The following is a 25,400-nucleotide window of genomic DNA, read 5'->3' on the forward strand; positions in this document are numbered from 1 at the left end:
CTCCTAGAAATTCTCGTATTTATGATTGCAAACTCGGCCGTGATATCAGCCGAGATTAACTACTCACCTTAATTTACTGGCCACGCATTGTTAACTACGATTTTTCTAGAAAATGGTTTTCAACATTACTTCTCACAATCGAATCGTTGTACGTACGAATATACACTTACGTCACGCTTGATGTTCAGTGAAAGGTTCCAGCGCAACTAGAAGACACTGCATGAACATGTCAATATAATCGAGCTATAGCATCTTCATAGTGTAAGGTTCATGCATTCACATTCCATAGTGCAGGTGAACGTGGCTTTTAACTTTGTTGTTGTTCTCATCACGCTTACTTGGAAGCCATCCACGTTAAACGGTAAAGTGGACTGTGTTATATCGCGTAGGCAGTTATCGGACTCAGTGGGATTGAGGAAGTGATCTATAGGAACAATTCTGTGAGATTTGCTCCGTACATTAAACATTCTAAGGTTATCGAAGGAATTGGAATTAAAAATAATAAACTAGGTAACTACTATTCCGAAGATAGTTATTACAAGTTCCTTCTGTATAGCTGTTCAGCATTCCAGATAGTTATAAATAACTTGGAACATTGAAAATGCCGTGTATTTCCATGCAAATGTACGTCATTAGTGGATGCTATCTAAGAAAAGTTCCCCTTGCTTTTGTGAACAATAAGTCTTATGTGAATTCCCCGTAAGGTTATGATTGCGCGCATTCCGCGTGAGAATTTGCCTTTGCACGATGTTGCCGGCTCTACTCAACGTCTGTCCGCGCAGCTGCTTACCAACACTATAATATTTTCAAGGTTCAATTGTGAAAGGAAATCTACGTCAGACAAGAAACCTATTTACTACATTTTCGGTTTTTCTATTAACGTTCATTAGATGCAAATTATTTATTGCATAGTTTGTTTTATCTTCATTGTTTATATGAGTTTTCAATGTAATATCGTACAATAATACAACACTTGTTTCCTAGGCAAGTTGAATGCGTCACTTGTTCGTAACATGTTCTCTCTCATGTGCTGTTTTGTGATTCAGCCGTCCGAATGAATAGGTATTGCATGAATCGATACGGCCGTAGTGCAAGTTGAAAAACTTTTCTCATTGAGAACTGGTGTTTAATTTCAAAGACTTTTTATACAATCTAAAGTCATGTTGAAATGTAACTACGAACTCTTTAAATTCAAGTAACAAGGTTACATTCGTTTGAATGTATTCGGTTCTGATATAATTTTGTCATGTGAACAGCTGGTGCGTGACACGTGCTCGAAACGAATGCACCGTGATCGGAAGCCCTTCCCTATAACCAGCCACATGTCACCCTAGATGCAGTATTACTGGCAACGGTGCTTTTTTAGGACAGCGTCTATTTTTGTCAAACAATAATGTTATTTTTAAAGCAAAGTTCTTATTAGTTACTGCAGAATGCAGATGTACTCTGAATGTATTTTACGCCTTTTAAATTGGTTTGTTTACACCGGCATCTTTCAGTAGCGAGGGAACCTGCCTGTTACACATTTAGTCCACATTATTGTGAACAGCGTCCATCGTGTGGGTTAACGCACTCTTGCTCATCTGATCCGATGTATATTCTTCCGGGTTGATTTAATTTAGTATCTAAATTTTAAACAAACTATTTCTTCACATTTATATAATCCCGCAAAAGTAACACGGGAATTGTAGATTTGTATATTTTTATAGTTACTGAACAAGTGAACACGAACGTTTTATTTTTTCATCAATGACTCTTTGTTTTGATCAATTGCTGCTGATGTATCTGCGTTTATACATAACACAATCAGCCTAATGTTTTCTCGTGGGAATTTTTCAGTAGTACTTGACTTGGTTTGAAAACAATAAATCACTTATTTGAACCGTCATCAGCTTTGATAGAGGTATTTTAATGAGGCGTGCGCTGTTTACGACTGTGGTGTTTAATTTTAGCATCGATTGTTCATTAATCGCTCTATTCTGGCCACTTGAAATACCGATCGTTTTTGCCAGTTCAGTCATCATAATATTGTTCGGGCGCCGCTGAAACCGAAATAGCTGCTCCGGCGAGTTTTCGGCAAATACTGACGTCATACGGGGCCATTTGGACAATGTTATCGAACCGTTGGATATAGGTGCATGATATAAAACCTTACCCAGCCGTAAAACTCTTAAGAGATGTACTCGAAAAAATGTTGAATGAATTTTGGAAGAGAAAACATAAAAACTTTGATAGATACGAGATGATGCGTTGGTTTACCTACGCCCTACGCATTATAAAAGATGTATTGCTGCTGTACTCCGACGATACCCACCTAGTAACATGGTCGGACGATGCCATTACACCTGCTGCGGTTAGCCGACCCCTCTGACCGGTCCCGCGTCCGCTCTACTGTGAAATTATGCACATCTGCTCTTCACAACCTTTGTAGTACCTAATTTTCATTTATTATTATGTGGCATTTTTTATTAAACCTTATGCTTGGATACATTTTATTCAAGGTCGTGGGTGTACTGCGCATTTTGATTGTTTTCTTTTGGCGATACTTTGGGTTTGGGGTACCTGTAAAATGTCCATAAAACGTTATTCTTATGTTACAACGGTCAATGTTGCATGAATTAGTCACTATTGTTCTTACAAATACAAATGTAACGATGCTAAGAGTTTAAAGTGGATTACGTCATTTAGTTGTATTGTAAACATAAAAATGCGTATCGTTGGGAACTGAGATCGTGGTTGATCGACCGGGCGCTCGGGTAAATACGTTAGTGTAATTGCACTACTCACATTGAAACGTCAAGAACAGTGGGCTCTTGTGGACGACCGGCTGGGTGGCGCCTGTCTGACGCGCCCGTATTCACTACACCAGACGGCACATATTCCTTAGGCCATTCATTTCTTTGCTCTATCACATTTTCAAGACCTTCACATAAATAGCAAGAGAAACAACGCCATGACCGATCCAAGCAATATATTAAATAAACATATGTTTATTCTCCATGTTCTTGAAATCACGTCGTGTGCTTACGTTTACTTTCCAACAATGCGCTTGCATTTTTCCACGAGAAAGCGGAAACACGCGTGTCCCAACAATGACTTGAGGCTCGTGCTGAACTACATTCTACGCCAGTACTGTATTATTGTTCCAAGAAGTGCGGATTTGTTACAAATGACGAAGGGACTGCTTTCGGGAACGGATTATTGACACAATGAAGAATTTTAAACAGACTTCAAGAACGAACCAAATCCTTCCTACACCAGTGTTATTATTTACCTTACCGAACATTCGAGTGGTTGGTGTTTACTCATGTGATACGAATCTAAATTGCTATAAGAATGCTTAAATAATCGATACGGTGGCATTTCGATTGCATTCAAGTCCCCAATCTCCCTTAAACGAAGGGGTACAAAATCTTAGGGAAGCTAATCCAATCACATATCCCTCTTGCAGGGGCGATCATGTTGCCGTTCACATATTCCACGATGCTATCTAAACCTTGATTCTATCAATCTTCTCACACTATTCTATACGATACCGTTATCATTCAACCAGTTTAGACAAAAAACCTTTTACAAATCCCATTATTATCGAAAACGAAACTGGATTCATAGGAGTGGCTGTTGCTTTATGGCAAAATGCCGCTCCTAAATTTTAATTAACAATCGCAAACTTTCCCCTGGATCAGCTAATCATAGTTAATGGTTTTGATTGACGATTTTGTATAGTATAGTTTAATGGGCTATACGTTTGATTTGCCATGAAATACCTGTTGAATACACAAGAATATATGTTGAACCGAAAATAAAATGACACCAGCTACACATGCCCTATTGTAATGTGCAGAGAATAAAGTTAATAGCAGGAAACAAGCCCTTTGTGTTTCAACAATGAGCAATAGTATGACAAAAAGTTTTTTAGTATCCAGGCCTGCACAATGCGCCCGCGGGCTGTCTTCGTTCGCCTTCCCACGTACTTCTCTACTGTAGCTGGATGTAGAGGACTGATGCAAGTGTAATCATGATGCAAAGGATGAGAAATTATGCTGGTAAAACCATCTTTAATCTAGGAAATTGTTTTTCGACAACACCAAATAGAAAATAAAAAACCTAGCCAAGTAAAATTGCTCGATATTGCGGGACATTGACAGTCGCTTATTGCGTCTGCAAAAGAGCTCCTCACTCAAACATTTTCAATAGTTTTTGCTTGGTCTGGCGAAACTGCAGTGCAATGTCCAACTTTTAGTGGTGGCTTGTGGTCAGAGTTAACTGCCGACGAAGGACTCTTTTGAAACAACTTTAATTACACAGTTTTAGCCTACTTTAGCTCAGCTACTGGTCACTTTGGAAGTTGTAAAAGAAGAACTTCAAACGTACTTGACAGAGCTATTCGATTTTTATCGTGGGATTTTCATATTCGCAGTTGTCTGATAACCTAACCTGTAATATTATGGTAATTTTTGTTAGGTCTTGTATTGATTTTGTAACAAATCGATCGTTGCTTATGTAATGGAACGGTTGTGTTCGGCACAGTTTTGGTCCAAGTCGTTGCACCTCGCAGATCTCGTGTGCGACTTTCACAACTTAACTGTTTTGTTATGAAGGCCTTGTCCGTGCATGCACCGTGAACGATTTACTAATAACGTATATTCGCTTGTTTTCCTTTATTGGTATGGCTGATATCATATTAATCCCGAATGTACTTTGCAGACGAAGTACCAACTATGTGAAAATATGAAATTTTTGTATCATCGTTATTAATGAGAAACGGTGTCCTCGCGTTACTTTCTACCGGCGCGAGAGTTGCTTTCCACCACTTTTACTTATCAGCTCTGGGTCCCTTACACGCATGGTCAACATTCACGTGAAATTCTAGGCTCAAGGCAGTACTTACAGTATGTTCGTACATGACAACTATGACAAGTCTAACCTGTGCTTCGGAATAATTATTTAAAATAATATTGTAAACACATAGCCTATAGAATGATGTTATTTTTAGATATAGGTAAGCAATATGGAGAGGAAAAATGTACTTAACATTTTTAAGTACCTGCATATTAGTAATGTGATTTAAAATTATATTTTAAACAAATTCACATTACTGGAAGTCTCCATTGTCCAAAATAAATATGATTAATAATGATTTATAAATTCTATTCAAAATGCATCACGTGATAAAAAGTGTTGTTTAGCGCAACACTCGATTTTGTCAAAAGCTGTATAGAATTTTGATAGTAGTTAAATTAAATTTCTTATTGCATAAACGTGTAGACAACAAAAACAATGTAGCGTAGAAAGTACCAAAAGTTAATGTCGTAAGATCGTACGTGCTCGTTGGATTTGAATAAAGATGGTGGTGATTGTCTTGAGTCTTGATGTGGTGGCACGTTCTGTTTAGACCATTTAAAATGTGGCTAATATTACAACCTAACTGGGTTTTTGGCATCATTGCCCACACTGTTTTTTTTACACGAGCAGACGGATCACCTTATGGTATGCAATCGGAGCCGCCCCCGAATCGAATAACATCCGAAATAAGTAGAGGCGTTACAAGTGCGTTGCCAGCCTTTTGGAGGATTAGGGTTGTTAGGAATTTGGGAAGGGTTGTTAGGGACACACAACGCAAGCGTTGTTTCACGTCAGTTTTCTGTGAGACTACTGTAGGTATCACTAATGGTGGCCTTAATCCAGTCCAATTGTTTTCCATACAAAATCGTTTCTAAAGAATAGTTTAAGTAAGCATTAAATGACTCTGAATTAAATGATCACTTGATCAGTGGCTGCAAATCTAACGATGGGATATACATGTTTTATCGTTTCCAACCTTTCACCTTTGATCCTTTTTATTAATTTGATAACCTGTGGCTAAATAACATTACCAAACTGCTCGTAAGTACATGAAATTGATCATGTTTGTGTTTATGACTGCAGGCAGTGGTGAAATGTCTATTTCAAAATTTATGTAGTGTAACTTAAATCGTAAGTGCGTGCAAACCTTAACCTAATTGGGTGATGAAATGCTTTGGAAAATGGAAACAAGACGAGATATATACGAGGCGTGAGCAACTATGGTTTTACGATCAGAAAGCACAGTCTTCCAAACCATGGTATGTTCGTTTAATGGCTGTAAAGAATATTGTATTGTGCAAGTTAATTTATATTTTGTTAGTGAAGATGAAAGTGAAATTGTTACGTTGCGTTCAAGTATTTTTGGGACGTGGCTTGCATTCATGTCGGTACCTTCATAAAAGAAAGTTCTGCATAAGTTATGTTTAATGCATAACCAACAAATACCATAGCAAAGAATATTTAATGATTCATAACCTCGTGATTCAGTCTGATTGCGTTATAATATTATCTCTCATTATAAGTGCATTATTAAAACATTTCCTGTTACATAGTTCTGTCTGTAACAAAGTAAATAAAAATAGAGTGAAGATCTTTCGTAACCTATATTGATAACGCCGGAAATCGGTCGACTAAAAGAGATAACATTATTTACTAATTTCAGTAAATAACGAACACGCAAAGTTTTGTGATAAATACAGTATTTTTTGGAGAATATTATAAGTACTTTGTGCTTGAGATAAAGTAAAGCGTTGCGCGCACTATTTTGGGTATCAATTTTATATTTATTTGTGTCTGAGTGCTTGTCTGGCCCAAGGCGAGCGGTCGGGGGCGACATTGAGTCACGCAGGGTGACGCAGCCGGGGTGCGCGCCCCGACACCCCATGACGTCATCAATCGTGACTCACACCCACCGATATAGTTCTCGACCTCGCTTAGTCTGCACCAAATTTAGATTTAAATGAAATGTGAAACTCACTGAAAGGAAGTCGTCAGGTTTTATTGTAATTTCGCCCTTCTGTTGGTTATTCTCGTTGAGCCATTTACTTACAATAGTGAATGAAGCGGCAACTTTATACTATATTGCCATCATCCAATTAACTATTGAAATGTTTCCCGTCTTCACATTCACCGATTATCATATAAAATTGAGATCACAGATATGAATATTTCTAATATAATAAATCTAATATTTATAGTGACTTTCTAAAAGGTTTCAACATTCAAATTGTTGTTTTAGTTGAATCCTTTACAAATTGATAATTTGAATTAATTAAATAATATCGATTAGCGGATATGAAGCGTGGTCTAGTCTAGCAGTCGTCATCTGCCACATATGTTATAGCTATAATAGTCAGACATACTGGAACAGTGTTAGCAGCTACACAAATTAGTTTTTAAAGAACACATGCGATAAAATAACAATCAGCGAAATGAGTTGACGTTCAAACATTAATGTGTTTAGGTCTGGGGTGTATGAACTCTTATTAGTTATTAGAGTTGAATGTTGCCAGTAAACCGTGAAGATAAATTGTCAGAATGTATTAAATATTTTACATAAACCACCGAAATTAATGTTACAACATAAATGACGTATTTGTTTATGTTTCCAATCCTGATTAATTATACTACAACCAAACTCGGAACTGGTATTGGAAAGTGTAAGTAAGGAGGGTCGGTTGGCATTTGTCGTATTATGGATATAAATTATGTCACCTGAAGTGGTCTAGTGGGTTCGTTATGCAAGTCTGCTTCAATTACATAAAGCGGGAGCAGTGCTTTGGTAACACGTGCACTAAATAACCAACTGTTGATGTTTCGAAATGGGATTTTTCATGTTTATTTTATATCTCTTCGACTAAGTACAACCTAAAGTTGATGCTAGAATTCATTAGCTCTAATTATGAACCACGCAACTCGTTATGCTACACAGCAGTTATATCAAAGGGCCTTGCCTACCTACTCGTGTAACCGGGAGGGTCGATTTCTAGTGCAGCGGTTATTTTTTTTTTTAATTTGACACGTGCCTAAGGCTGTCTTAATGGGTATCGTAACATGCGACCTCGATGCTAACGATTATTCTTATTACCGAGATACCTACTTGTTAGTTGAATCCATTTTGAGAATGCAGTCCGACCAGCGAGATTCAAATGTATGTGATAGGTATTTGAGTAATTTCCGTCCACGGCCAGCAAGATATGAGTTATCAGGTGGGGAAAAAACGTATTTTTCGGGCTTAGAATATAACCTCATGCAAACAATACATCATTATAGCGTTAAGACCACGGTGTTAGAGGTATTACCAGTGTGTTATAGGAATTAGATTATATCATCGATGTTGACTCTAATACGTCGAAATGTTATTAAATTAAACCTTGTTCTGATTAATAACAACAAACTTTGGAATTATCGAAATTATGCATTCAATTATAATAACACATTATCTGTCTGATACTTGCTCTCGCTGAAAGAACTATTCGATGATTTTCTACACTTAATACTCCGATTCACGATAGTATTTCGCTTTTTAGGTTATCTACTATGAGTACTACGAGCTCTTTGGTAATCCACTAGTTAGACAAGCAACCCCAATCTCCCCTAATCCTAATTATTTATTTTAATTCAGTTGCAAAACAAATCAAACAACTTTATCGGAGTTACGTTGCTAGACCAGACACCAATATTACCTAAGAATATTATATGCATTGCATTGGTTTATGTAAATCTAAATGAATAATAATGTTGATATTTTTGTGGAGAAAACCGTCTAATACAAATAGAAACGAGTTTTGGTTACCTATTGAATGAATAGAAGGAAAGACGGAACAAAATATACTCACGAAATCCTCATTCTTCGTTTTCGATAGCTATTAAAGCGAAATATTTATGCGATTTTATATAATTAATAGCCACGCGATTTTTTCCGTTCAGTGAAATTAAATCATATGTTTCTATTGTTTTGTAGGTATTAGGGTACTTTTCCGTTGCTGTGAATGCGTTTGGCTCCCACCAATCATATTTATTGGTACACATAGATTAGCATTGATGGAAACGAACTCAGCTAACTATGTCTTTTATATGCAGAGATGCGTGCTATGGATGCCTTCCCTATTATAGATACATTGCATACTCGATCTGCGTATATTCCTCGCGCAGCTAGGTGCATAGCTTAGTATCAATTGCAATTACACCTTACACATTACCTATGTCACACGTATACCTCGAACAGAATAACAAAGAGTGGCATATTTCTACATTTCGTTTCGTACAGTTTCGACCCTAATCTGTTACAGAAAACTAGTTTTTTAAATTTATTTACACTACTTTAAATGCCTAGAAAACATTAAGCCGTATCTTCTAATTCATGTGCATCTTTAATTTAGTGTAACCTACTTTTTAAATTATCATTTTTAAAAGGCCGCCTACAGTTGTCTGGTTTGAATTTTCTTAAAAACTAGTATTTTTAGTACACATTTATACGCATTTATGACTTATTTTGTTGTAAAAACCTAACTAATTTAAATTTTGGCATGCCAGATGTTATTTTCTTTTTTTTTGTATGATACCTGTTTCAGCCAACCATTGGATATTGTTTTTTTAATTCAATGCCAGTTGAAGTGATTTTATTTCAATTTAAAATTCTCCAAATTGCTAAGTGTCTGCTTAGTCATGGTGAAAACAATATTTGATTGGCAATGACCGCCATATTCAAAATTCGGTTTCGAGAGAGAATGGTTTTTTCTGAACAATTGCTTTTGAACACTTTTGAAGAATGCGTACTTTTAAGCATTGTTGATTCCATAATCGTCACGTAATCTTATCTAGAGCCGCACGGGTATTGTTGTCTGATTAACAAACGATGAGTAATGAGTGCTAATCAGCAAAGGACAGGGACAGGGCGTTCCTCCACTGTGGCTGTGACTCATCGCATCGCCGGACGAGCAGTCGATCAAACAAATCTGTTTCGCCGACCCAGACTGTTCCGGCATGAGTCCGCCGGCCATGCTTCCAATAAACGTTGATGACTTCGAATACCGGAAGCGAACTCTGCGCAAAATGCATGAGAAAATTACGACCAGAGACTCCCTGCATCAATAACATACAGCTATACATACAGTCTTTAACTCTTCACACGTCCGCCTATAAGATATACGAGATACAATCTCGCAAACCATTCGTGTTATACGATACACTTGTCGTGGTGTGCGTGACATTGGCATTCAGGTGAGACGTTATACCTAGAACGCAAGGTCATTTATCATACCCGTTAACACTTTAATTATATTGTTTAGAATTCAACAATAAAGCTAATTGACCTCTCGATAGCTTGATTATGAAAATTATTAAATTCATACCGAGAAATGGTTACGGCCGGTTTGCAAAATCTACATCGGCATCGGCAATCAGATCGACTAGGCATCAGCTCTCTCAAATTCTTTATGGCAAAAATCATGTTAGGCCTGTTTAATTAATGGGTATGCTATCTCGAGATCAGTAAATTATAGGCGTAGAGATTTAGATGATTATGGGTCCGATTAGTTCGTTGGACAGTGTTGATATTGCGTAGCTATGACAATATTTGGTTATCGCGTGAAGAGACGTGCCAATTACCGAGTATTGATGCCGTCGACCCGGTATGCCGATGTTATGCACGAATACCGTGACAAGTTCACTGACACACCTGTCTCGACTGTCAAATATGACATGGTTACATTTCACACATCAATTACAAGCGATTATTTGACACAAATCTGTTCAAATATGACATTAAATTTTAAATCCCTACGTCCGTTTGTTCGGCGCCTCGACTTAGTCATACGAAAAAGAAAATGTCGATCTGTCTGTATTAATACAGCAGAAACAAGTTAAAAATAGACGACCCGTTTCAGATCTCGTATAAAATCTATGTATAAAATTATTCTTCTGGGCTTAACACTACTTTGTATAATCATTGCCCTTTAGATTCTTTGTTCTTTAATTCGTTATTAGGCGTTTTGTTTGCGCGAATGTTAAAAACATATTTATAAATATTGCACAACACGACGCGTATCGTTATATGGCAAATTATCACGTATTGACTGTCAAATATGAATTTGAAACGTTGTAATTAGCCAAGGTAGCTTGGAGAACACGTGTCGGTAACCGCATTGAATGTGCTTCGCATACTGATGACGGTGATCATGGTCTGAACATTGCGTGTGCGCATTCCTTTGCTTCGGCGCCGCCCACCAACCGCCTTTTTAAATCATTGTCATGTCGCAGACCACGCGACCATCCAACGATTCTTAATAATTTGCCATTTCCTAACTGGACCACTTATCATGAATAGTACATTTGACCTTTGGAGTGTATGAATGAACTGCTTTTAGGCTAAATTCATTGACACAGCAAATAACTACCAGCCTTGTTTTCACTTAATATTATTTATTTGATGTTTGAAAAAAAACACGATGTTGACAAGCTTGCATTTTATATCTGAAATACGAGCATCCACGCTTCACTGCTAATTAAATAAGTGACTTTAGTGTTCGGTTACATTCCTTAAAATAATTATACATAGAAGGTGCGGAGTTATGTTTCGCACTTAGAAGTACGTCAAACGTATCTCAGTTGTCACGAAGCAGGTTCTCCCACGTTCAGTTCAGTCGAGTTACTCTCGCGCTGGCGCACGGACTTGCGTATTGTCGCTCCAGCATCAGGGTTAATGAACCAACCGACCACCACATCTCCAAGCCACCCATTGTCATTTTTTGCATGACCCTATTATGTACGACACACATACATTTCTTAACTGTACAGTGACATTAGTAATTTATTATTGATAATAAGAAAATACACAATAGTTTCACTTAATACTAGTCAAGTACCATTTTGTGCAAGTCAAGTTTATGACTATAAGATAAGATATAGCTCTTTAATTTACTACTCATGTAGTGATACGTAATTTGTGGCCATCGATACTCTATTCATACTTCATAGTTGACGTCTAATTTAATATCTCGAAGGTAGAACGCCAATGATAGGCTTCTCAACGCAACGGTACATTCGTTTCTCTGTAGACCAACATATTATCATAAGAAACACCTCCGTCTGTGATCTTCGCCGTGTGTATATTATAACAGATTGTACAGTTCTAAAATGAAACTCGTGACTCGATTCAAAACTAGGTCTGAGGCTAGATTTCCATGAAAATGTTAATTTTGTCAAATTCGTGCTCTAGATTTGGTCTAGAAAACGGGCATGAGAGTTAGTAGAAATTCGAAATTCCGTTAAGTCAAAAATATGCTAAGTTTCTCTTGGAATTTAAATGTAATAATTTCTGACGTTTTAGAAGTACCTATGTTACATATTTCAGAACTTAATCATGTGATTACTTTGTAGATATTGTTAACCTTCTGTAATATAAAATTTCTATTTCGCAGTTGTATAAAGTGCTCTAATAAACAACTTACAAATAAAAAGGGGCCAAATTAATGATCATATCATTTGTACCCATGAAGACCATTCGTAAGGAACGTACAATAGATCCTTCCTCGGCTAAATTATTTCTTTAGTGTCCCACTTCGCTTTTATTAATCCATCAACTATTCAGACTGCTTGCTCTCTCCATCCTGGAGCAAGCTACTTAACTGTCTCCAGTGTTTTAGAACTTTTTTTTTTAAATATAAACGTTTGCGAGACAGTGTCATGGCTAAAAATATTCTATTCGCATTTCATATTATGCGTGCCCACAAAACGTTCATTGCAGTTAGTAGTGTCGCTACGCATTCAATTAATGCTATTAGACGCCAAATATTATCACGTCCGTTATTTGTTCGAGTGTACGTATAACAGTGTAGAATGTAATAATAATGTTATGTTCTCGAGTCATAATGTAATATTAATGAGCAGTGCAGGAATGAGCTTTTAAATTGGAGGTGTTTAAGTGAGAGCAGTGTCGTTGCACTCGGTACACGTAGCTGGAGTCAAGGGCGGCTGCCAAGTACAGTCGCGTGCGCATCACGGCACGCAATCACTATATTCCCGTCCGCCCCATCACCCTCGGTGGGAACGGGAAGGCCTTTCGCAGAAAAGCTTGCACTTTTTATGCCTTTTTGTTAATAAACCGGATTCGTCTAAATCGTTCTCCCACGACCTTAAATTGTTCCATTAGTGTTAGGTATTAGTTATGTTCACGTTAAATAAATTCCTAACAGAATGAATAACCTCAGAACAACAGCAGTTATCGGTATTATTCGCCAGTTTCCCGCTGGGATGGCCGACTATCGCTACCCGTTTCCTCTGGTTTTTATAATCATTAGGTCTCCATTGTTTTGCAGCTCTTATAATTAAACATTATTAGTTAAAACTATAAACTTATAATATAGTCTTTATAAATATTGTTTTTCTTTGTTCACAGGATCAGTATGATAACTTAGCCGCCCACACACATAAAGGAATTGATTTTTTAGACAAATACGGAAACTTCGTAAAGGAACGATGTGCAATCGAACTAGAATATGCAGGAAAACTCAGGTAAATAAACTATATGCAATGCCTTTTCTATTTTCTATACAATACTTGAAAAGTTCGTTTGACTTTCAACAATCTATTTTATTTGTTTACGAATCGAATTAGATAAAAAACAGTTTTATCCGCGATTTAGATATGTTATAAACCGATAAGCTTTGATTCTTGTTATTTTTATCATAAGTACAATGATAACTGTTGCTATTGCGATTATTACGATAATTTACTAGCATTTCTTTTGAATAATGTTTGTTTTTTTTGCAATACCACAAATAACGGATGCATTATGAAATGAGCTAATAAAATGCAAGAACCACTTTTTAAAATGTCACTGTGTCAACTGACATTAATATAATAATACCGAAATATTTGGTCATCGCTCCAAGATTAGATAAAGGTTATTCGTAACATTCGTAAACAAGTAACAACTGGATTACATTATTAATTATGTAGATTTGGTATTTATTTTTATTAAAAACTGGTCCGTTCTTGCTTCACAAGCACGAATGCGAATGCAGATTTCTTACGTTACAACTTCTTTATTTATTTATTTTTTTTGGTGACAAAATAACTTTCAATTATGGAGATATAACATTCTACGTAACGGTTATCGTTATATGATTATTATTTAATATCAGCTGATGCCTGCGGCTTCACTAGCGTGGATTAAGGACTTTATGACTGATAAAAATAGCCTAAGTTACTCCTCAGTACATCAGCGAAATGCCAATAAAAGTCCCGTCAAAATCGGTCCAGCCATTGCAGAACAATCAGACAGATAGACAAAAAATTTATAGTCATACGCATGACTTTCCAATTGTATTTATTATTAGTCTTGATCTAAAATGTATTGTTTTTTTTTTACAGGAGGCTTGTAAAAAACTATCAACCAAAAAGAAAAGAAGAAGATGAATACCAGTAAGTATTTTATTGACTTGCGCCACGTACCGGATAGGAAATGAATCATACACTTCTTTCCACGAACATATAAATTATCTGTACGTCACGAAATACCACTACTTTTACTCCGCAAGGACGTTGATTCATCGTCATTCTTAACTTTTTTAGTGCTTCTGATAAAATCGTATCTAATATTAGTAATAATATCACATAACCACACCGGTTTTATATTTAAATAGTATATTAATTATATACAGGATCAGTTTTCCTTAACTTATTTTGTCCTGTATAAATATAGGATTTATCCAGGACAGGATAATGCATTACTCTCCAGAGGGCTTAGTACGAGTTTTTTTTACATTTAACGAGATCGAAACGAGAGTGCGTTCGGCGCTGTGATTAGCCAGCTCAAATAAACCAACCAATCAGAGCGCCGAACGCGCCCTCGTTTCGTTTTCGTTCAACGTAAAACAAACTCGTACTAAGGGTACAGAAGAGAGACTCCAGAATTTCGGATTTGAAAGTCCCAGTATTGCATTTTACGATGTTATCACGTCCCGTACCCAGAACATGCCGTTCAGACATAAACACAAGTTACATTGAAGCTTAACTGTAGTATTGTCTTGTTTACTAAATTCGATTTATCGGTAAACTGAATTTGGCACGCCAAGCGCACAGCCAAGAATTTTTATGCTTGTGTAATGTATGTTTGATCGGTTATTTAGAATTGATGTGGCTATAATAGCATTGCATAACTCTCATATTTTACGCGCTCTAACAGCAAGTTGATAAGTCACATCAATTGTCTGAATATAATGCATTGATGCCAGATTCTTTAAACATTCAACAAATATTTCCTTTGTATTGTTACTTCATTTTCACGCAAACGGCGAAGTTCGATCAATTTCGATCTCGAACGGAACTTTCATTGGTATTCTCAACATGCTCAAATTCTTACAACGCTCATAAAATGTCAAGGTTGCCAGGTCACCGATAATTTTGTTTCTATTAAGTGTCTGGACATTGAACCACAAGTCGTTCATTGCATCGTTAAACTAACTGCATGTTTACTACTTGTGCAACGACTAACAATCGTTAAAATTTTAGGTATACGGCTTGTAAAGCATTTAAACAATTACTTCAAGAACTAAACGATTTCGCGGGACAAAGGGAAGTGGTCGCGGAAAATCTACAGTCAAATGTAGTGCGAGAGTTGCATCTACTCGCCAAAGAGCTGCGAGAAGAGAGGAAGGTGAGAATAATCCTTATTACGCCTGTGTAAGTCGTGCATTTAGTTTGCACTTACAACTAATACTTACTATAAGTAAAGTGTCATTTGGTAGAAAAAATCAACTTTGCCACCTCGTGCACCCGCCGCTCGCGCCGCCATATGGCGCCTAAAAACGGTTTTTTATTAATATCTCCGTTCCGACGCATTCCACGACTAACCTACATATGGTAGAGAGTAAACAACTCCTATGGGTTTTTGGTATTTGCATTTAAATGTATTTTTCGAACTGTGTGCATGTTTCCTTGTTTGGTTCATTCAAACGCTATAAATGTAAAAGAAAAAAACATGTTCGGTATTGTTAACGGAGCAGGCAAATCCAACAGTTAATTAAAAATATAATTTACCCATTTAAGTAAATCATAACGCCTGTGTAAGTCGTGCATTTAGTTTGCACTTATAACTAATGGTACCTATCTAATGTGTATAAGGAAAAATATTATTAACACGTATGACGACTGTAAGCTCGATAAAAACTGCAACGAATAACAAAAACTACACTGTTTTTATTCGGGATATGGACGGCTGTAGAAATTGTCACGTACACATTTATGGCGTTGCTCTAATTACTAAGATTCTATTTGGCGAAGCGTCGTTGAGCAATTTCGTAAAGGTCAAAGTTTTTATAGAGCAGTCTAAACATTATTTTTCAAGTGTTCGATGCCACATATTATTTTGTATACGCGTCTCAGACATCCCACAGCTTCGGCCGGTACCTTTACGCAGGAATTCTAAAAATAAACGTGACTCCATTGACTCTTGTAATTTAAAATCGTATGGGCCCCAAACAACTGTGATCTTGATTGTCTTTGAAATTACTTTGTTGTTGAATTTATTTGATCAATCAACCTCGTGTGTTTAATTACAGCAACATTTAAACGAAGGTGCGAAACAAATGGGAGTGTTGAACTCATCGATAGGTTCGTTGGAACGAGCGAGGAGATCGTACGAGCGGGCAGCCAGGGAGTCCGAGCGAGCGCTGGAGACCTTCCAAAAGGCAGACGCCGACCTTAATCTGAGGTGATTATCTAATAGACTACTTCACCGATAATACTGTCTTGACCCACAAACTGTACAGCTGATTAAACAGTGCGTAAAGTGTACAGCGAATTGTTAACGCCGTGGTAATCGAATTTTAATGCCGTGTTATTTCAATGTTAACTTGATTTTCTTGTCATCGGAGTTAGTTTTACGGATAATTTTTTCGTTAAAGAGTTTGGTAATGTTACGCCGTATCATGCGTGCGTAAGTTGGCAGCAAGAAAATATTCTTGACCTCATAAACAATGCGATGGCAAGTTGGCATACATTCAATACTTAATGCGGTACAATATAAAATGTAGTAGGCTTGAATATGTCATTGGCTCTTAAGTAGGTTTTGTGCCATTGTGACCTTTTTGTCTATAAAAATAAATAATGTGAAACATAAACTTGCATGCAATATGCAATCAACTTTAATAGCCGTATGTTGGTCGTTCACTTGATATACGAGCCAAATAGAAAACTTCAGTTAGGACCGTTGCCGATACTGTTGCGGTTAAACCATTGGCCTATCAATAGAATATAATATTATATTTATGACCATATACATCCACGTGAACTTTAATTAAACGCTAAATTCATTTAATGATGAAGCAAAATGCTCTGGTAAATACGGATTCCATAAGCGATTAAGCGAATGATTTACCTATACAATGTGTAGGGGATAACCGACTAGGGATAATAATTATTATTAGGTACCTACTACCCACATAACTACATAACGTTTTACTCAATTTATTATTTAATTTTTGGTCTAAGCCGGTAAACGGGCAGACGGATCACCTGATGGTAAGCAATCGCCGCCGCTCATGGACACCCGAAACACCAGAGGCGTTATAAGTGCGTTGCCGGCCTTTGAGGGTTAGGAATTTAAGGGTTGTTGGGGAATCGGGGCTTGGGAAGATTGGGAAGGGGGGTAATTGGGCCTCTGGTAACCTCACACATAACGTACGTCGGTTTTCACTTCGGTTTTCTGTGGGGCTGAAGCATAGCTCTCCCACACTTATTTACTTAGGTATCAGAGATTCGACCTTCTATCGGTCGAGAAAACAAGAACTAGTTAATAAAAGCAATATACTTTAACATTTCAATCTGTATATCAATTAGTTTTAGCTTTGCAATCAAATTGATTTTAGTATAAAGCTATTGTAAAGAATAATTGATTTGGAATCAAAACTGCTGAAGCAATTAAACCATACAGTTAATAACTACTACATTAAAACACCAGGAACTTAAACCACCATATTATAAGTGAACATTAATTACAAATAAGAAATATGGCTCACTTAATAGCCTTTTAGCTGGTAAACAGCAAATTGCAAGTACAGGCAAGCGTATGAACGGTACCTACCGTCTCATCCATGAAGCAAGTACAAAGAGGAGATGCCATAATGTGATTGTGCACTGTGACACAAAAAATCTGCCCTACCCAATGATATTTTAAGTAAAAAGGCGTAAATTGGTTACCCAAATGAAAGTGTCACATTAAAATGTGGACAATTAGCAAAGTTATTGTAACAAGTATGGGACCGCTATGAAACATAGAGTAGGTCGTGGTTTGTAAAGTCCCGCGTTCCCCATAAAGTGTAATGCATTATGTTAAAGGAAAATCCAGTTATGATATCTCCTCTTTGTATTTGCTTCTTGGTCTCATCTAAAAATAGGTTTATAGGCATCTTTATGATTTTATTTAACCGCAAGAACATTATATTACAGTCGGGCAGAGGTAGAAAAACAGAAAGCAAATATGAAACTCCGGAGTCAAGCGTGTGAAGATGCTAAACAGGAGTATATGGATCAGCTGCGGAAGACAAATGATGCGCAAAGGCAACACTATGAACAACGGCTGCCACATGTATTTAAACAGTTACAGGTTAGTTCCCATTTTGAGACTTTTTCTTTATTCACAATGGGTTTATTTTGCCTGGCGGTAAGCAGGCCTGTCCATAAGTAACCTAATCACTAGGCTCAGGAGTTATATTCTTCGGGAAATAGACGCCTGACAAAGAAAAAACCACTTCTTAGTGGTTCCTATAATTTCTTTCCTTCTTATCTATGTTTGCTATAGGTCTTCTTTTACCAGAATTCCGTTTTTATTCATTTCATATTAAACTTGTTCCTTGGTCCCATTTCTCTTTGATTTGACCAGCCATTTCCATTTTATAAATGTTTTGCCTTGCCTAAATTGTGTTTGTTTTTAAATATATTTAATACTTAATATAGATTTCTGTTTACGATAAAGTAAAAGCATAAACAATTTTAAATAAGCATACAGTTCAGAATGATTCTGGTTTCTAAGTTTTTATGTTTCAAATCATTTGAATAATTATGACTAATGTTATTGAAAAATTATTACCCATGTTTTATAGCTGATTAACACGATAAACAGTTTTTTCACTTCAGAGATAAGGTAATAAAATATAAATATCGTGACTTTAGTTCGCTTAATGACCAAACTATATTTCACACATAAAAGCGCTTTTGAGTTTACTATATCTGTGCTTTGGTTTCGTGTGACAAAGTCCGTTGGGACGCAATCTGCATCCAAAAATAATCTCCTAGGCTTGATAAATTACTCTCTAATGATTTACCTACTAACACGAGAAATACTGAACAATATTTTAATAAATTTAAAGTCCAATTTCTTTAATATTAATCACTTTTATCGCTTGATATTACAAGAATAATGTTGTCTTAATTTAATGCCAATTTGTCAGGAATTATAATTCATCATCCTAACACGAGGATATATGAATACTGTCAGCTTGCTTGCGACTGGTTTTGTATCAAAATGTCCGTATATTACGAAATATTTTATGAATGGCATGCTTGTAACTTTCTTATGGGACGTGAATCTTGAAGAAATTATGTAAAATGGTGGGCCTTAGTGCAACCACTTTGTATAGTGCATTCTGGCGGGGCGCCAACTAGGTCATATGGAACAGACGTACATAAAACAAGACCACTATTTTCGTATAATACGGAAACTTGTTTATACTCTAACACGTAATTATTTTTTGCAGGATTTAGACGAGAAAAGGATAAAAAATATAAAGAACTTCATGCTAAGTTCTGTGGATGTGGAAAGGAAGGTGTTTCCCATTATCATGCAGTGCCTCGACGGTATGGAGACGGCTGCGAATAGTATTAATGAAAAAGAGGTAATACTGTTGTTTATTTACTTTATGAGTAATGCCATTACATTATTGGTTTTCTTAGTACATTGGTACTTAAACAAATTATAATAATAAATGATCACGTAAAATATGGTAATGAAAAGCCTTTGATGGTAAATAACACACAATTACCGTAGTAAATAAGTAATGTCAATAGAGTTTTCTGTGGTTTAAAGAATCCATTTGTTTTTTATATGAAACTGCGTTTTAATACTCAGACAGAGATATTTATAGCTTCACATCGATTGCATATACTTGTAAAACCTAAGTAATGATTACACAGTAGTCAAACAACGACTCATACAAGTAATACTATCTGAAACTTGAGATAATTACGTTCCTCTTCATACTGCGCCGAGTTTGTGTATTGATATCCTGATTGTTATTTTACCCACTTATGTTTTACACGTGTAATGAATATTCTATGTAGTCTGCTTACATCGTGACCATCTCTCGAGTTTACATAACATTACAATTTGTGTCACATACTGTATCGCTTGTTGATCAACTACCAACAGACTAATAATAACTTTGACTTAAGTGTCGTGATGTTCCCATGATAGATAGCTACTTAATATCAAAGAAAATAAGTTTTATTAGCAGAATATTAAACATTTTATAATGATCGTTAACCAAGAAATGGGTTAGAGTAATACTAACGGCGAATTTTATGGCCCATAGCAATCTTACGGCTTGAGCGACCTAAAAACGGACGCCATTTATATTTTGGCACCGTTTGTGTTTTTTTAACTAATAATAAAATAATTGTTGTTTATGTTTGCAGGACACAAAATTAGTGATAGACAGGTATAAGTCTGGTTTCGTGCCGCCTGAAGATTTCCAATTTGAGGCCGCGTCTGGAGCTGATACGACAGACTCAGCGACCACCCACCACCACACACACAACCATCTGACCGCGGCGCGGGGAACCGTCTCCGGGAACAAAATCAAGAAGAGAGGAGGCCTCCTGTCCATCTTCAGCTCCAATAAGGTGAGATGAACATAATCTACCTCCATATACCAGGTCGATGGGTGCTTTGGGTTATACGTGTTGTGTACTACCAGTGGATAGTTCAATGGAGGTATCTCGTAGTCAATGGTTCCATATTATGTTATCGTTAGTCATCTATGAAGCCAGCATTGTTCTCCGCGCCTATTTTTATATCAAGTTTATTCATCTGTCGTACTTTGCGTAATAATATGTGTAGCGCATATGTGAGACCTAACGCTGCTGGCTCCATTGTGTAGTAAAAGAATATTATTATTAATTTATATGTTACATTTGTTATCTTATCGTATTCGAACATATTGTTCGTTACATTTATTTTCGAAGCCAATTATAAGGTTTTGGGGCTGTGTGCTTGAAATTGTATGGGCTTCATATCAGCTTATTTTATTGTAATGAATATTTAATATTACGTACTTGCATGGTATCGTACTATTTTATTTATTTACATTTTTGTACAATAGGATTTGATGTTATATCACTTTTATGTTATTACATTTGTTCTTTATTTACACAGCTGGCGTATAGTCATGGAACGTTATTATATTCGAATCAGTTGAATGAGGAAAACAGAAAACACGATGACTAAACGCCAGCGGTGGAGGTTATATATTATTTTTATTATTATGTGTAAGTTGGAGGTACTAATTTATTTTTATCTTTCAATCCCTGTTCGATCCCTACCTAACATGGGTACAAATAACAACCAATTGATATTTTGGCTGTCGGCGTCGGTGCCATGTCATGTGGAAAATGTAAGTTGCCCCGCGGTGGTGGGGATGTAAGTCGTACGCATGAGTCACTGGCTTCTGTTACTGTTGGTCAAACAACAAGCTATTATGAATAACACCCTCTCATACAATGTTTAATACATACTTTAAACTTTCTTTTTTTATTATCTGTGTACTTAATTTCAATGTTTATTTTTAAACGTTATTGCATGACTCAGTAAAAGGTGCGTGGGCAGTTATCGGTGCCATATCGGTACTAATGTTACTGTTGTAATCGTTCGCGATAAACGGTTACTGAAAATTGTCAACACAATTAATTACGCGAATTACCGTTTGTAAACTGTGAAATTGCTGATAACGTTAATTTCATTTTTATTTTTAATTGATAATGAGTTTAATGTAGGGATTACGCATAATGATAAAGCCTAAACACCTTGAAGAGTCATACAATAATGTTGGATGAAATCTTGACACGTTCCACTGTGAGCAATCACCCTTTTATGTTGCGTGGTGTACGTGGTCCTCGTCGGTAGGGCTTCGGTCCGGTCGGTCCGGAGGCGTGTGTGTATACCCTCATGTTAATGTTGTTTGTTTGCCTCCCCCGTCCCGCGCGCGCCGTCTAACGCTTGCAACAGAAGATTGTCGAGGCCTGCAACTCGATCAAGGTCAGTCCGGTGTGACTCGTGAGTTGTGCATTCGGTCGTGTGTGCTTGAGATTGTTTATTGGTCTGTCGACTCTGTTATTGTAACGATAGCCTCTACATTTGTATGTTTTGATTGATTGTTTGATGTTTATCTTGCGTAATTGATGTGAAGCATGATTGTTTTTGTTTGTAATCGTTAAATTTCATTTACAGCGTGTTAATTGACAGAAATAACGCTGTAAATTCGTATATGTTATTCTTGAATTGTTTATCTATCGAAGCACTTTGCCTTAATGGTCGGTAAAGATTAATAAATCTTCGACAGTTCAGTAAATCATTAGTAAGATCAATGTTGGCGTGTTTCTCACAAATCTCCGTGAATGGCATGATGTTGATCTATTTATGATGCGGCGATGAGTAATGCGATTCTTACATGAGTGGATGTGACCAGTAAACTTTCTCCGCGACACACAGTCGGTTGGTTTGTACGGCTTGGTCTAACTTACCTTGCTTGCACGGCTTTCATTGTTTTCAGCGCACTTGCATTCTCTGTATGTTTTGTTCATAATTTTGTTGTGACTAATTATTTGTTTAGCGTGTATATTATATTAATTATTGTGTAATTTATATTTAGATTTACTTCAACATGTCGTCACTTATCATTTAAATTGTAGTTTACCGGGAATGTCTGGCAGTTGGGTTTCAATACTACCTATAAAATAGTGGTGTATTTGACGGTGTCGCAGAGATATATAAGTGACAGTGTTTGTAGATATTTGCAGCATGTTTATTATGAAACATATATTTAAAGCTAAAAACAATGTAAGGATTTGTTACAGAGTTTATTTAGTTTTTTTTTAAAGTTTGTTTTTAAACAGGGTGGTATTTTAGTGGAGTTATCAGTTTGTGGTGAAAGGTTGCATTGCACTGTGCCATAGAATAAAGTGCTGTGTATTAAATGTGTTGGTTTGTGTTCCAGAATAACATGTCTATGGATGGAAAGGAGGATTATTCAGATTTGCCACCGAACCAGAAGAAAAAGAAACTTCAAGCAAAAGTTATGGAGTTGAGTAAGCAGGTTAGTATATTAATTTACATTTTCCTTAATTCTAATTATAGTGTACACTTATTTATATTACTATAGCCATTTAAACTTGATAAAATATCTAACATTATATGAAAAGAGGATATTTAAATATTATGTATTTAAAAAGCAAATGTATTTTTGAATGAGGAAGTATTCATGGTTTAATAATTTTACCGCTGTACTTACCGCAAATAAATGGTGTGCCTAATGTGATTAAAACATTACATCATGGCTCCCGTTTCTGGAAAGGGTAGGCAGAGCCAGCTCTCCCAAAATGCCACATGAAATGTGTAGACATTTCATGTGCAAACTATACTATCTATACTTTTGTCTGAGTCCCTTTTAATAGGAATGACCCTAGTGCCATACACCCTGATGCATGTTTCTGCATTGTCATTGTGCCTGTGCAGTTATTCACAGCTTATTTTTATATTGGACTAAAAATGAAGTCCAAAGAAAGTAGATGATAATAATAATCACTTAATACTATTTTATGATATCAAGGCGGAGTACTATACCTACTTATGTGATACTTTTACACTGCAAACGCAAACACCATTTAAGTCCGGTGCATTAAGATATAACGGCTTATCATAGTAAAGTGGGTTTGTAGTGCAGATAACTTCAATGGTTTTTCAAAATGTCGTTATACTAGCTACTTCCGTGCGGTCTCAACCGCTCTACTCGACTCCTATTGATTGTAGTGTGATGTTTTATAACCTTCCTTGATAAATGGACTATCCAACACAAAAATAAATATTCAATTCAGAGCAGAAGTTCTGGGGATTAGCGAGTTCAAACAAACAAGCTTCTTCAGTTTTATATAATAGTATGAGATATATTTGTTTACATGATATGTATGTAGTAGTAGTACCTACTTAACTATATTTTGTTCTTAGCGAAAACAAATTATTATTGCGTGAATCTTTTAGAATATTTGCGAAACTAAGTCATATGTTGTTAGCATTCCTTGAATTAAATAAAAACTTTTCCTTAAATTATCCGGTTTGTTATGGGCCTTATTTGTCGGCTATTACACATTTCGACAAGCCGTTTTCGACCCTATTTTCATGGATATAAGTATGAAAAAGAAATAATTGTACTCTAAATACCTCGTTTCCCTTATTATACTTGTTTTCCTTTAACAGTACTTAATGTACGTGAGCATTAAACATAATTATAATTACCCTGTGTATAAATTATAGGCATTTAGATGTACCATTGTGGTTTAGGCAAATTAATAACGTTTCTACAAACATAAGTTTGATGTTTGACAAATACAAGTAGGTATGTTACCAATGCTTTGCAAGTGAAATTCGTTTGTTAGAAGTTATCATGTAACTTAAAGGGTTTCTGTGCTATGTGTTACATGTCCAATTTCTCCAAACCATCATTTGTGTTATTGACAAATCGCTATTTTATTCGATATTTATCCTTGATATACCATAGGCAAAGAATCCTAGGATGTAAATGTAATAATTAATACTTCCGTTGCTTCAATGAATCCTTAGCTGCGATCGTAAACTCTAAAAACAACTTATCTTAAGTCTACCAATGAGACAGTATATTTTATTTATTTTTAGTCGTGGTCGTCCCACTGCAGGGCAAAGGCCTCCCTACCCTCCTTCCACTCCTCTCTATGCAGAGCTTTCTGCGGTCAATCCTTATCGTAGGTGTCAAGTTCGTCCCGCCTTCTACTTCTGGGTTTGCCGCGACGTCTGTTTAAAGTTTAGGAAGTCTACAGGTTAAAATTATAATTAATTAATATGTTCGTATTTTAGGTGGCTCAAGAGCAAGCGGCAATGGAAGGCCTCATGAAAATGAAAGGAGTGTACGAGACGAGCCCAGCGCTCGGAGATCCCATGACTGTAGAAGGTAACTTACATTCTTCTTTGAAAAGTGAAACAGTAAGGTTGCCTCACAAAAAAGAAAGATTTGCTTTATTCAAATAGCATACGCATTTGTCTTTCTAGTGTGTCTAGTCATGTTATCTGATGTATTCTCATGTGCTTACTGACATGAAATGGTCAGTACCCCTAGTATGAGTTTGCTTTACGTTTAAAGTAATCGAAACGAAAGCGCGTTCGGTGCTCTGATTGGCCGGTTCGAATAAACGTTTCAATCAGAGTAGGAAAATTTACTCTATAAATAGTGTTCATGTATTTAATATATTAC

At 36.3% G+C, this 25,400-nt stretch overlaps 1 protein-coding gene across 4 annotated transcripts in view; it reads left to right on the forward strand.

Annotated features, from left to right (window-relative positions):
* Window positions 1-25,400, forward strand: part of LOC118262538 (formin-binding protein 1-like) — a 38,250-nt gene that overhangs the window by 9,554 nt on the left and 3,296 nt on the right. The window contains exons 2-11 of one of the 4 annotated variants that reach the window (XM_050697167.1): window positions 13,244-13,359; window positions 14,221-14,271; window positions 15,361-15,505; window positions 16,410-16,561; window positions 18,298-18,454; window positions 19,605-19,742; window positions 20,542-20,748; window positions 22,130-22,159; window positions 23,118-23,216; window positions 25,007-25,100. In XM_050697167.1, the coding sequence (XP_050553124.1) occupies window positions 13,244-13,359; window positions 14,221-14,271; window positions 15,361-15,505; window positions 16,410-16,561; window positions 18,298-18,454; window positions 19,605-19,742; window positions 20,542-20,748; window positions 22,130-22,159; window positions 23,118-23,216; window positions 25,007-25,100 (1,189 nt within the window). The remainder of the gene's footprint in view (window positions 1-13,243; window positions 13,360-14,220; window positions 14,272-15,360; window positions 15,506-16,409; window positions 16,562-18,297; window positions 18,455-19,604; window positions 19,743-20,541; window positions 20,749-22,129; window positions 22,160-23,117; window positions 23,217-25,006; window positions 25,101-25,400) is intronic. The other 3 variants (XM_050697168.1, XM_050697169.1, XM_050697170.1) reach the window with 3 other exon arrangements.

This window comes from Spodoptera frugiperda, chromosome 12 (genome assembly GCF_023101765.2).
Source record: "Spodoptera frugiperda isolate SF20-4 chromosome 12, AGI-APGP_CSIRO_Sfru_2.0, whole genome shotgun sequence".
Classification (NCBI taxonomy): Eukaryota; Metazoa; Arthropoda; class Insecta; order Lepidoptera; family Noctuidae; genus Spodoptera; species Spodoptera frugiperda.